This window comes from Notamacropus eugenii, chromosome 4 (assembly GCF_028372415.1).
Source record: "Notamacropus eugenii isolate mMacEug1 chromosome 4, mMacEug1.pri_v2, whole genome shotgun sequence".
NCBI classification, from domain to species: Eukaryota; Metazoa; Chordata; class Mammalia; order Diprotodontia; family Macropodidae; genus Notamacropus; species Notamacropus eugenii.
In genome coordinates this window covers 233,647,756-233,661,361 of record NC_092875.1, presented here as the reverse complement: position 1 = coordinate 233,661,361, position 13,606 = coordinate 233,647,756, and the positions used below count along the sequence as shown (strand labels likewise).

The 13,606-nt window shown below is 34.2% G+C and overlaps 1 protein-coding gene across 4 annotated transcripts in view; it reads left to right on the top strand.

Moving 5' to 3' along the window:
- Positions 1 to 13,606, top strand: part of RALBP1 (ralA binding protein 1) — a 62,874-nt gene that overhangs the window by 40,326 nt on the left and 8,942 nt on the right. For all 4 annotated transcript variants that reach the window (XM_072604241.1, XM_072604239.1, XM_072604240.1 and 1 more), the window contains exons 3-6: positions 3,883 to 4,341; positions 7,701 to 8,050; positions 9,678 to 9,839; positions 12,074 to 12,205. In XM_072604241.1, coding sequence (XP_072460342.1) covers positions 3,883 to 4,341; positions 7,701 to 8,050; positions 9,678 to 9,839; positions 12,074 to 12,205 — 1,103 coding nt within the window. The remainder of the gene's footprint in view (positions 1 to 3,882; positions 4,342 to 7,700; positions 8,051 to 9,677; positions 9,840 to 12,073; positions 12,206 to 13,606) is intronic.

Genomic DNA, 13,606 nt, shown 5'->3' with positions numbered 1-13,606 from the left:
AGTTCCTGAGATAATCTTCCTAACTTGCATCGGATCATATTACTTCCATATATGAAAGCTTTGAAAGGTTCCTCACTGCTTGCCAAGTAAAGCGTAAACTACTCTGACTCTAGCATTCAAGACCTTCCTTTGTATTCTAATCTAATTTTCCAGCTGTTACCCTGTTTCTCTTTATGTACTTTATGTTGCAACCTAACTACTATTGTTTAATTGGCTGTTATTTGCTTTTCCTTAATATAGCACTTTTCAGAATTTATGTCTACATTCATTACTTTGCCTGGAAAATCCTTTGCCTATATTCCTGCTGGAAGAAATTCTTTCTTTCAAACTCAAATCAGAGGCTGCCTCTTCTGTGATTGGACGATGCTCCCTGATGGTTCTACCTCTCCTTCGTCAAGAAGTGATCCCTGTCTTTGAATTTGTCAGTCCGTCCTGGCCTCTCCTTTGCATTTCTTACATAGCACTTTATACTGCAGTTATTTTTATTAATGTTTTCTCTCCTGTATGAGTTCATTGAGAATAGGGATTGGGTCTTTTTTATGCTTAGAATCTTGCATATGGTGTTGTACTTCATAAGTATTTAATAATATTTATTGAATAAAAAAAATCATTTGCACACAGCCATATGTACAGACGAATTCTAGCTAGAAGAACATTCCTTGGGAGTCAGAAGACTAGGTTTAAATCTTACCTCTGTAACCTGGCTGGTTCCATGACATTAGTCATTCAAGCCATTTCATCCCTGTGAGGCCTCAGTTTCCTTATCAGTAGCTATAGTTTGGTGACTAATAACACTTCTGTGACCTGTCTGCTAGGATCATGGGATTTTTGTGAAAATTAAATTAATAAAGGTAAACCATAAAGTCCGATATGAAATTTAAGCCATTGTAATAATGCAACAACTTGTAATATTGCTTTACAGTTTACAGAATACTTTCCCATGTGAGAGTAGCCAGGTAAATAATAACCATGTGAAAGAAGCTAGGGCAAATGAGAAGATCCATATAATTTAGAGGAGGAAATTAAAGCGCAGAGAGGATCTTTTAATGTAGTGCTTTCTCTTTGTCAGGCACTATGCCGAATCCTTTTTTCACATGGTTATTATCTCATTTGATCCTCATGACCACCTTGGGAGGCAGGTGTTGTTATTATCTCCATTTTACAGATGAGGAAACTAAAGCAAAGAGGGAAAGTGACTTGCCCGTGGTCACTACATAATTAGTAAGTGTCTAGGCTGGATTTGAACTTGGGTTTTTCTGACACTAGACCTGTTGCTCTAACCACTGCCCACAGGTCATATATTGTTTAAATTTTCACAGGTATACTTGAGTATTAGAGATCTTATATGTCATGCCAGAATAATTTCATGTGTTTAAAAACCGATCAAGGTAAACCACCTAACTTAAATAATTAGCTCCAAAAATAGAGAAGTAACCTTATACTTTGCTAATTGTTTTTTGATGTGACACTGTCCAGAGTTTGTATGTCTCTATTTAAATTTATTATCTATTTAAATAAAACTATAAAATGTGAGAACTAGAATGACTGTCTGGTGGAGACTCTTTGTTTTACAAATGAGGACATGGAATCCTAGAGATGCTGCTCAGAGCCACATAATGAGTTCATGGGAGTTCTTGACAGAACTAGAACTCAGGTCTTTTAAACCCTAGTCTCATCCTTTTTTCACCAATATCATACTACCTTGCCTTTCTACCCACTAAGTACTTCAGGCCCACTTCTGGCCCATAGGAAACTATTTGTTTTAATAGTAATAATACCTTATTTTTTTTTCAAATTACACATAAAGAAAGTTTTCACTTTTTTAAGATCTTTGAGTTCCAAACTTTTTCTCCCTTCCCCTTCACCAGCCATAGGAAACTATTGAGAAGAATGAGAAATAGACTTTAGTAGTAGCAGAAAACCCATCCTGAGAGATACAAGATTGGTGTGGTTAAGTAAACCCAATCTATACAAATCTTGGCTTAGAAAACAAACATAGTCTATTAGTCCAGATATAAATAGAACTTGGCTCCTCCTCCTCCCTCTTCCACTCCAATCTGCATATATCTAAAACCTGATATCATGTCTGATAATGCTAACCTAGACTTGATGGATACTTCTCTGATACATTCAATAGTAATAATTTCCTAGTTTTTCATTATTAGTAATAGTACTAGCTCAGTGCTACATAGAAACTAGAGAGAACTGGGAAAAGCCTCTTACATTTTAGAGTGTGGGTCTTCTGTTTTCAAAAAGGAGTCCCAGTGGAGGGCTTTAAATTGTTCAGGGCCAATGAAAATTACCACAATTAACTCTGCAGTCTTCAGGAAACTTCCGTTTGTTTTTGTGGTTGAGGTTTGTGTCAAACCTCAGTGGAAATTTCAGAATGAAAGTGACAGAGCTGGCAGAAAACAGGCTTTGAAACTTGGGAGCAAAGTTGAGGATGTCCCAACATCTCAGTGTTGGATACTTCAGAAGTCATCCAGCCCAGCCCATACTTGAAAATTAATCTCCTCCTCTGTATCTTTGACAAGCTGATGTTCAGGCCTCTACTTGGAGTCTTCCAGTGAACCCATTTTCTTTTGAGGCAGCACATTCCATTTATGGACATCTTGAGTTTTTTACGAAAATTTTCCTTATGTCATCTGCTTCTACAGCTTCTACCTGCTAATTAGTGTCTTATTTAAGTGTAAGGACCCATCTAGGGAAGGAGAGGGCTGGCAGTTAGTTTCATTTTAAAAATCTTATCTTTCTAGTTTTTGATGTAACACCATTCAAATTCCCCTCGCCCCCCCCCAATCTGAATGGAATGTTGAGGGATAGAGGCATAAGGGCATACGTCCTGAGCTTAAGCAGAAAACTTGAATTACACAGTCATTGGCTAATAAGGGTCTCCAGCTCCACAAATGTAACATTGATCAGACTTAAAGAGCTTTCAAAAGTTGAGTTTGGAGATATTATTTTATTTTCTGTTATTTGAATGTTATATCAGTACCCTTGGAAATTTGGTCAAAAATACTATAAAATGGTGGTAGAAGTGGGGAGTCTCAGACTTTTTTTTTAATTTGGCTAAAAGTTACAGTATTAAATAAAATGGCAACTTTTCCATCTTCTGCTAAATAGGAATCAGATACATTTATTGTCTTTAAATATTCTTTGCATTAAGTCAGCAGTATTTGGTTTTTAATATAGGTTTAGATGTTTTGAGTTTTTTAAAAATTCCTGTAATATTTTGGAGCTTAACTTCTCATGTTTGTTTTTATACATTTCTTCACTAGGTTCCTTCTGATTTTCCTGTTTAGGAAAAGTGATAGATTCCAGTAAAATAGATCTGTACCTTTTTTGCATCTTAGTTGGTTTAATTATTTTTGCTTGCTTTTCACTGCCCATATATTTTCTTTATAAAATACATTTTAGGAGTGTTACATATATTTGGTTCAAAATGATATTAGAGGAAATGACATGGAGCCTTTGCTTTACAGAAAAACTCAGCACAGTAACTATATATCAAAAAAGTTTCCCTAATGCAAGTGCAACACTTTAAAGAATGAAATTTACAGAAGGAACTTAAGGAACATGCCTGTTTTCCTCTAAAATAGACATTACCTGTGCCAATTGTCTAGCTACATGTTGCCCTCTTATGGCTAGATCATGTCACTGCAAACATTTTGTTTTCATGAAAGCAGAAACCAGTTTTCAGTATTGATAGGTTTGAAAAGGGATTATATTAACACTATGGACAAAGGCAGAGAATCTAGTTTTAATGGCAAACTATATTCTGTCATCTGTTTTTTATAGTAAGAATATTCACTGTCTCAAATGGACTGAAAATTTTAGACGTTAAACAGAGATGTAATGAATGTCCCCCACTTTCTCTGACAGCTGAAGGCTATGCTGCCTTTCAGGAGGACAGCTCAGGAGATGAGGCAGAAAGTCCTTCCAAAATGAAGCGGTCTAAGGGAATACATGTCTTTAAGAAGCCCAGCTTTTCTAAAAAGAAGGAAAAGGATTTTAAAGTAAAAGAGAAACCCAAAGAAGAAAAACATAAAGAAGAAAAGCACAAGGAAGAAAAACATAAAGAGAAGAAGTCAAAAGACTTGACAGCAGCTGATGTTGTTAAACAGTGGAAGGAAAAGAAGAAAAAGAAAAAGCCAACTCAGGAGCCAGAAATGCCTCAGGTTGATGTTCCAAGTCTCAGACCCATTTTTGGGATACCTGTGGCTGAAGCAGCAGAGAGGACCATGATGTACGATGGCATCCGCTTGCCAGCAGTTTTTCGTGAATGTGTAGATTATGTAGAGAAGTATGGCATGAAATGTGAAGGCATCTACAGAGTTTCAGGTATTGTGTTCCTATAACTAACTGTGGTAAAAAACAGAAAAACAAAAAAGCAAACCATCAAAGGAAGAAACAGGATTAAATTAGAAGTTCATTTTCTTGATTTTCCAAATTGGAAAAATTTTATTTGGTATTTGGGCACTGTATTTCCTGTACCATATTTCTTTCCATTAGTATGATTCACATTTGAGTTATTTATAGATAGGTTTGTATTGTGCCAGTTATATATTCTGCTGGGGCCCAGTGGCATAGAAAATGAGACGAAAAGTAGAATTTGTGGGCAGTGTCTCCTAATCTGGACCCTTCCATATACCCTCTTTCCTTCTTGCATCTCACCCTCGTCCCCCTCCCCCAGCAGTGAGGCACTTGGACGTAGCAGTGGTAGGAGAGCAGGGAACAACAGCTTGGCGGCAAAACCACCTAGTGGGAGAAAGGAGAAAAGCTATGTTTTCTAGAAGCCCCTGAGTTAAAAGACATATCTTGTCATCACCACCGAACAGGAGGAGCTGTATTTCCCCCAGGTAAGGGGCATAACATTTTGGTCTTAAAATTTTTAGGCCAAAACATTGAATAGTACTTTCAGCCATGTGTAGTACTTACATGTACAGATGTGGTTTCCATTTGTCTAACAGAAATTTATTGTATCCTTTATGGAGGGCCTCATATCATCCAAAATGTGTTGCTTTTAAAGAATATGTTATTATAGCTCAGTGTGAATCATGTATAGGGGCACGATTGATATAATAGAATCTGTGCCCTCTATAACAAGGCAGTTTGTCTGCTTAAATGTTCATATTCAGCTTATTTTAGTGTATGATAAACTTCACTTTTCACATTTATGTTAAAAAATGCATTGTTCTTTTTACACATTTGTTTGACAGTTCAATTACTAAAATAATAATTTGAGGTGATGGGAAAGGCCAGGGAAAACCAGAAAATAACACATTCCTGAATTTTTTTTTCACCTTCCAAACTTGTGAGAGTTTTGGTCCTTGTGTCATAAAACTTTTTGATTACTAGAGATGGGAAAATTGTTTCTTCATTTTCCAGAAAATGAAATTGAGATTTTGAATTTGGATTTGAAATCTTTGAAATAACTCTTTGATAACAACATCAAAATAGTATTCAAAGAAGTTTGCAAGTTCGGCCTTTGTGAAAGTAAGAAATTGCTTTTTAAAAAGTGCACCAATCGTTAGACAACTGTGTAGCAAACTGGTTGATTTGTGTGGCCTTGACTGGCAAGTAACAGTCTCTGTACAGACTCTGCTGTGAGACTACAGAAGTTTTGTAAAATACATTCTTTTGTCAGTGGCCTATTTTTGATGATAGAGCTCTCTGGGTATTCTTAGTGGTAGCAATTTCCTTTCTTGTGTATGTGTGTAAAATCATTGAAGGTTAGCTGTTCCCCTGTAAATTGAAGGCTAAGCTGATTCTTTTATCAATTGAAATAGCTTTGTGGCCTTTTCAGGAGTAGAGGCGTGTCATGTTTAACATAGCATGATAAATGTATGGTTTATGGGTGTTTTCCCTTTTTTGAAAACTTTTAGCATAATTAGTAAGACACTGCTTTCTGTGTACTGTGCTGTGTTTGGTTTTTGCAGATTCACTTGCAGTTCTAATTTAAAACTCAAGAAATTTCATTGTATACATTTTGGTTCATCTGTATGATAGCACATTAGCATCTGTTTACATTATCTTTATGGAATGCTTTATTTCCAGTGTAAATTTTTTAACAGGAAAACATTTTGGGGAAAAAATTTTAGCCCTTATTTAAAAAAATCAAGCTTTTATTAAATGACCGTCCATGCAATGCACAGTGCTATGGGTAGACGTTAGGTAGGACAAAGATTCTGTAGGAACATGAATAAAATAATGTACAGTTATCTACACGCATAGTTTACACTGCTACAAAACCAGAAATTCAAGTTGAACATCTTATTAGAAGTAGATAAAAAGGAATGTTTAGTTGCAAATTTATTTCCCACAATAGAAAGTCTCAAATTAGGGTTTGTTTTGCTACATTAATATTATTGCATTTATTTTATCATTGCTTTAATCACAAATATGATGAAGCCAATTATTTAGGTATTTACCAAAATATCAAGCAAGTGTCAGTAATTCTAGGGATGTGCTAGTTTTCCAGCATTGAATTTGCACTTAGAGTTGTAAGTTTTTCTCATTTTTCATACTTTTTATCTCAAAATTTTAGTAAAATTTAAAGCAGGAATATCTTTCCAAATCTTATGTGATGGTTAAGTGTTAAAAACTTAGCTTTATTAAACCAAAAATTATTTTATGTCATAGTGAGGCTTACAGAATATTTTCCCTTGAATAAGATGAACCAAATACAAATACTACATTATTATATATTATATAACATCTTGAAAGTCAAAGATTCATCACATCTTTAACAAAAAATCAAAGCTTTGTTAAAACAAAAATGTATTTTCCGTCTTCCGTTTTCATTTTTTTTCTAGACAAGTATAACCTCTTGTAAGAAAATATTTGTTAAAATCCTTACCTAAAATGTCTTTTAGATTAGTAAGGTGATCTTTTAAATCAAAAAAGGATGCATGCCATAATACTGATTTTGTTTACAAGCTCCCCTTTCCTATTTGATGAAATCTTAGCTTTTTTTCAAATTTTAATTATTTGATTTTCCAAAACTTTTCAGAAATGCATCTCTGTACATCTACACATGCCATGTTCTGTTATTTATATGACTTTGATGGTTTTTTTAAACTTTTGATTTTTTTTTTAGGTGAATGGGGAAAACATTGGACTATAAACATTTTCACTAATGGTCCTCACTCTTAACAGTTTCATAGAAATATTTAATTAGAGGAGTCAATATTTAGAGCCTGGAGCATGGTACCTGTTTCTTTTATTTGTATCAGTTGTTTCTGTTATTTTTACTAGAATTATTGCATATTGACTGGTTTGGGTTTTAAATCTTACTTTATGAGTAAAGTCCCATCTCTTTAAGAAAGATCCTGAGTTGGTAGCCCCATAAATATTACCATACCTTGGCTTCTTTAGATACCAGTAAAGACTCTAGTATTTATAACTAAATAATAAGGCTTATGATTGCCAGCTTCTGACTGAATATAAGCATGTAAGGCAAGCTTAATATTTTGCTCGAAGGTAAGTCAAGTTGATGATCCTTTATGCAAGTAAACAGTTTTGCAGCAGATAGTTTGTTGTTGGTCTGGTTGGCCGGAGTTGGTTTAACCTGGCAGGAATGGGAAGAGTTGTGAAGTAAAGAAGAAAACTTACAAATTGGTTTATTTTAGTCTACTTAAGTGTGTTTGATTACTTTTTTTTTTTTTGGTGTTCTCTTTTTAAAATCCATATATTTTAAGGAATAAAATCAAAGGTGGATGAGCTAAAAGCAGCCTATGACCGAGAAGAATCTCCAAACTTGGAAGAATATGAACCTAATACTGTAGCCAGTTTGCTGAAGCAGTATTTGCGAGACCTTCCTGAAAACTTGCTTACCAAAGAGCTTTTGCCCCGATTTGAAGAGGCTTGTGGGAGGAACACAGAGGGTGAGAAAGTGCAGGAATTCCAGCGCTTGCTGAAAGAGCTGCCAGAATGTAACTATCTTCTGATTTCCTGGCTGATTGTGCACATGGACCATGTTATATCAAAGGAATTGGAAACAAAAATGAACATACAGAATATTTCTATAGTGCTCAGCCCTACCGTTCAGGTACTTGGTCTTTTCTAAACAAGACTTGTATAGATCATATGAAATGTCAGGGGGAGCTTAGGTCTAGCTTTCTGTTAGTATGCCTGCATAAGAAGCAGTTAAGAGTAAAGTGAGTATTGTATATGTATGTAAGTGTTATACTAGGTTCACAACACATAGGGACTTGTGGGCATCAGCTAGGTGGCCATATTTAGTCTTCAGTATACTTATGTGATTTGAACATTGCAGAAACTTTGGTATAACATTATGTCATAATGACAGTGACCTATTATTAAGAGGGGAGAGCCCATGGTATGAATTTTAAAGTTTTTAATTATCTCATCAAACATTATCTAATTATAGCATATAAATAAAGCTCACTTAAAATATTATTTCTGGGGTGGTTTTGTTTGTGCCACAAGGAGGTCAAAGGACCTTGCTAGAATTGGTTTAGTCATGCTTTGACCTTAACATTTCATTGTATAACAATGGATACTGGAAAGGCATTGTATGATTTTGTAAATGGAGCAAAGATGTTTCAATGAGAGAATTGGGTATTATGTTAATTGAGGACTTTTTTTGCAATAGCTGTAATTGGTCTTCATTCTTTTATATGATAAAGGCATAAAATCTCACCAGAACTTGTACTATCCTGTTTTTCCCCTCATTCAATTCTTGATAGTATACTACCTTTGCTGAAATGAAATGATCAATATTCATATTCTTTGCATTTTCATATAATGTATTGATATGCCCAGGTTACTTTAAGTAGAATTATTGTTAAGAACTGCAACCAAGTTGGAAATCAGAGGAGTTTTATTTTATTTTTGCCAGATATCCTTTGTATAGACATTTTGTCATGCGATGTTGAGAGCAAAATGTAGATCTTTACTTTTCATATTTTCGGTTACTTAATAATCAGGCACAATTTCAGAATTTGGTAACTTGTTACCATGATACTCAACTGTATTGTATTAGAACTATGATTTTTACTAGTTACAGTTGTATGGATCCTATTTAAAACAAGTTCTAGGAAAAGAATAAGAGCCTATTTTAAAAATATTTTAGCAAAATTAATGTTAATGACTTACGAGAGAATTACCAAAACAGAAATTCCAAAAGGAAAAAGTTGATAGGAAACTACTTACAATGTTTCTTGACTAAACTTAAATGTACGCATTTATATTTAAAAATGAGCACTTACAGTTATGAACTTTCCAGTATGGTGACATTTCTCTTAGCCTTCTCATTAGTTCCATTCATTGAAAGACAGCATCCCCCATTACATTCTTGAAAATGTTAATAGGAGATTTTTTATTATGATGGACATAAAGACAAAGCAGTGCATATAAAAAGAAATGAATCATCAGCTTCTACTTCTTATTTTTTACTGTCATTTACAGTGTTGTAGGTAAAGTTGACTTATATTTTCTGTTATTAGTAATTAATGACTGTCCACTGACATTCAAATGAAGTTTGTTTAGCCCTTAAAATAGTGAGAAAAATAAATTGCCCTATGAAGAGGATTTTTATTCAGGTGTGGGTTGAACTAGTTCTCTGAAAATCCTGCTCTGAGATTGTCTGTTCAAGCAATGCTAAGGAAAGTTGCAAATATAAAAATTGTTTGGAAATTTTTTTCTTTTTATAGATAAGTAACCGTGTCCTGTATGTGTTTTTTACACATGTGCAAGAGCTCTTTGGAAATGTAATCCTAAAACAGGTGACCAAACCCCTTCGATGGTCTAACATGGCCACTATGCCAACATTGCCAGAAACACAGGATAGCATCAAGGAGGAAATCAGAAGACAGGTTTGCACCATATATATATTATGTGTATTATATATATGAAATTTTTTTAGCCCAGTGAATTAAATAACATTTGACCTCATAGACCAAAGCCTTTGATGTCACTATTTCAGTGCTTCACTGCCCTAGAGGAAGCAAAGGAAGAAGTTTCTAGTTTGTTAATATGTCCAGCACTAGAAACAAGAATATTACATGTCTTCACTGAATTGTGTGTTTCATGTTTATTACTGTTTTGTATATGTTCTTTTGATTGATGTGATCTGTTTCTTCAAGTACAACTTTAAAAGCTGAGACTTGGAATTAGTTCACCTGGTTTCCTCATTATTCAGTTCAAGAATGATTTGTATTCATAAACTTAGAGTTAGTGTAGTTAAATAAAAAAATTAACTGTAACCTAATACAACAGCATAAATCATCCTTTGGCATTTGAAAATTGGCAGATAGTAACACACAAGGGGTTTTGCAGTCTTTATGACACACAGAATTCACCTTAGCACAAATAAATATCTATGTGTCATGGAAAATGAAATTTTCTCACTTTAAAGTAATATAAAAACTTTTTCCACATCGTGCATCCTTGCATGTTGTGGTTTAGGCAGATATTTTGCCTATTGCTCTTCCTGGCTCTGAGCTTGTGCCATTTAGAAGTTTCACTAATAATGTAGATGATGAAACATAAGTTTATAGTTACATATGACAGACGGATGAATAATAACTGTTACTAGCAAAGTTTGATTTAGGACTTGGTGGTTAAATATTTGAGGTAAGAAATTCCCCCCCTCCCACGAGGCCATCAGGGTTAAGTAATATGCCGTGGTCACACAGCTAATAAGTGAGTGTCCTTCTCACTCCAGGGCCAGTGCTCCATCCACTGGGCCACTTAGCTGCCCCTTAGCTAACAACTTTGGAAATGACTTCTCAGAAAAAAACAACTGGGAAATAGTGAACAAAAAACAGTCGAGTTCAAAATGGTATCTTATTTTTATTGTTTTGTTAAACATTTATAATGCTTCAGAAGACTTGAACTCTAGTCCCAGCTTGTTTGCTGTAGTTTGAGAATTATGAAAATGAGTGGAGACTCGAGTATTATTTTTTAAAAACTCATGAAGATTAACAGTTTTAAATTTCCCTTTGTAATGAGAAGTTACAAGGTGGGGGTAAGACTTTTTAAACAAATTTCCCTTTGTAATGAGAAGTTACAAGGTGGGGTAAGACTTTTTAAACCCAGGGAAGAGGTTAGGTTCAAGGCAATCTTTAAGGTCTTCATATATAGGTAAGTCAATTACTGTGACGAACTTTCCTTTGTTTCTTTTGAGAGCAGATTAAGAAAAGAGGTACCTAACTAATGTATAGGAATTTAGGTTAGTAATAAAAAGTGTTTTAATGTTCTAAACAGTAAGGATTAAAAATAGATGGGATATTCATCCACAAGGCAAAGGAATGGATTACTTCAGAGGTTCTTAATGTGGGATCCCTGAACTTGTAAAAATATTTTGACAACTGTTTATCAATATAATTGGCTTCCTTCATAATCCTATGTAGAGTTAAAAGCATTACTCTTAGAAGGTCCATTGTATTCACCAGAATGCTACTGAGATTTACAACAAAAAAGTTAAAAATCCCTGGACTAGATGATAGTCCGTAGAAGCCCTTTAACCTTTGTGATTTCATTATTAGATGATTACCATATAATGACAATAATAAAGTTTTTTTAGGAGGAAAAATGTTTGCAATAAATATTCCCTGAAATTTTTTCAATGGGAAAATTAGTGTTTTATTGTTTTGTTATTAGGGCAGCAGATTTTGTTTACCTGCAGAACATTTTGAAATTACAGGCTTGCATTTCCTACCCACCCATGATACTCTTAGGGTTATTTGCCCCATCAGTTGGACAGTGCACAGGGAATGAAAGCAGAATGAGAATGGAAGCAAAATAGTAACAAATCCTAAGTAAAACAAATGGAAATTAATTTTCAGTTAACATTTTCAGGATAGCATTGCCTTTCCCATTAGGGCAGAAAATTAAGCTGACTACATTATTTGGAAGTGACACACAATATTTTTTAAAAATTATTTTTAATTTATGGAATAAAACAAGCATTTCCATAACATAGTACAATAAAAAAGATACACGAAGCTGCAAATCTGCTAGCACATAATATTTTAAAGTTGGAAAATACATGGTATTTATTTCAGTGGTAAGCAGTTGCAAATGATGTGTCTGTGGCATTTTTTAGGAGTTTCTTTTGAACTGTCTACACCGAGATTTACAGGCAGGAATAAAAGATTTATCTAAGGAAGAAAGATTATGGGAGGTGCAAAGAATTTTAACAGCCCTCAAAAGGAAACTGAGAGAAGCAAAAAGACAAGTAAGTAATTATATTATTTCATGTGTCATGTTTATAATTTATTACCCCACAGTATGTATATGACTGGAAGGTTTTTGTACTCTAGTTAAGTATTTCTTTTAAATTAAGTTGTATTTCTTGAAATTCAGTGACTTGCTTTAGTAAAATTCCCAAGTTACATTTGTTGATATTGAAATTTAAAACTTAAGTATTCCTTTGTCATAGCTTAAACATTTTTCTAAATGCTTTTTTCAAACTTGACTAATTTTAAAATTGAGTGTGATGTATTGTTATCTAGTCTATAACATCTGTAAACAGAGTTCTGTGAAGGCTTAGATGTAGGTCAGATGAGGGCATGGATTAAGGCATGGAATGAATTAGGGCTTTAGGATCCGAGGGAAACAGGTGGGACAGAGAGTTCGTAGTGAAAAGCAGAGGGAATCTTAAGTTTTGTTGGTTTTTTTTTTAAAGTTTTTTTGGTTTTTTTTTTTAAATTAAATAAGGTGAGTGTTGGTATCCAGACAATCAGATTGGCTTCTAATGAAAGTTTAGTTCTTGAATTTGTAATACCTGGTAAAACCTGAAACCTATTAAAACTCTCCTGGATCTCACTTGTAGGCCTAGTTTCCAAGGAGTTTTAGAGCTGAAGACAGTTTGTAGATTAACTTTGTGTAGTGTTAAAAAAAACACACACAAAACTCTTCAGGTGTACCTTTGTGATAGAGAAGTTAGGGATTTGTGTTTGGAGAAGAGATCACTTTTATTTTTCATTTTCTTTCAGAAGGGAAATTGCTCTGTATGTTCTCCCCTCCTTTCTCTGCCCCAGTAGAAGCTCTTTGGGAAAGATGTCATTACAGTCCTTCAGAATCTTGATTGCATTATATTTTCTTTCTTTATTCTCACTGTCAAATCATTTTCTTATGCTTTTTGCTTCCCTTTGTCCCTGTTTTCTGCGTCCATTTTTTCCCCTTTAAACATGAAATTGGAACTGGTCTACAGTAACAAACCAAGCTAATCCACAGGTAGATTTTAAACTTTGAGTGGTATGAAACTCATGCTCATTGTTGCCAACTCTAAGGTCCCTGATTCCTGGATATAAAGAGGTGACAAAATAGATTTTATTTTCCTGCATTCCTTTAGAAGAACATAAATCCGAACACATTTCTTTATCAGTTTACCTAAACTGAAGATGACTGGGTCAACGTAAAAAAGGTTAAATTGACTCTTTCTGTTTATTTTCTGGGATGTAGATCTCAGGCATTAGGATTCAGTGTTGGAAGTATAGGAGTCTTTCACTCAGAGTGTAAGTAAAATGGCTTTGTGATCTCAGTGCCAAAGGTAGAAGAAATAAACATTTATTTTATAGAATGTTTTATCTCCTCATAATACTTTTTTGGGCATAAGTAAATGGTATATATGTCA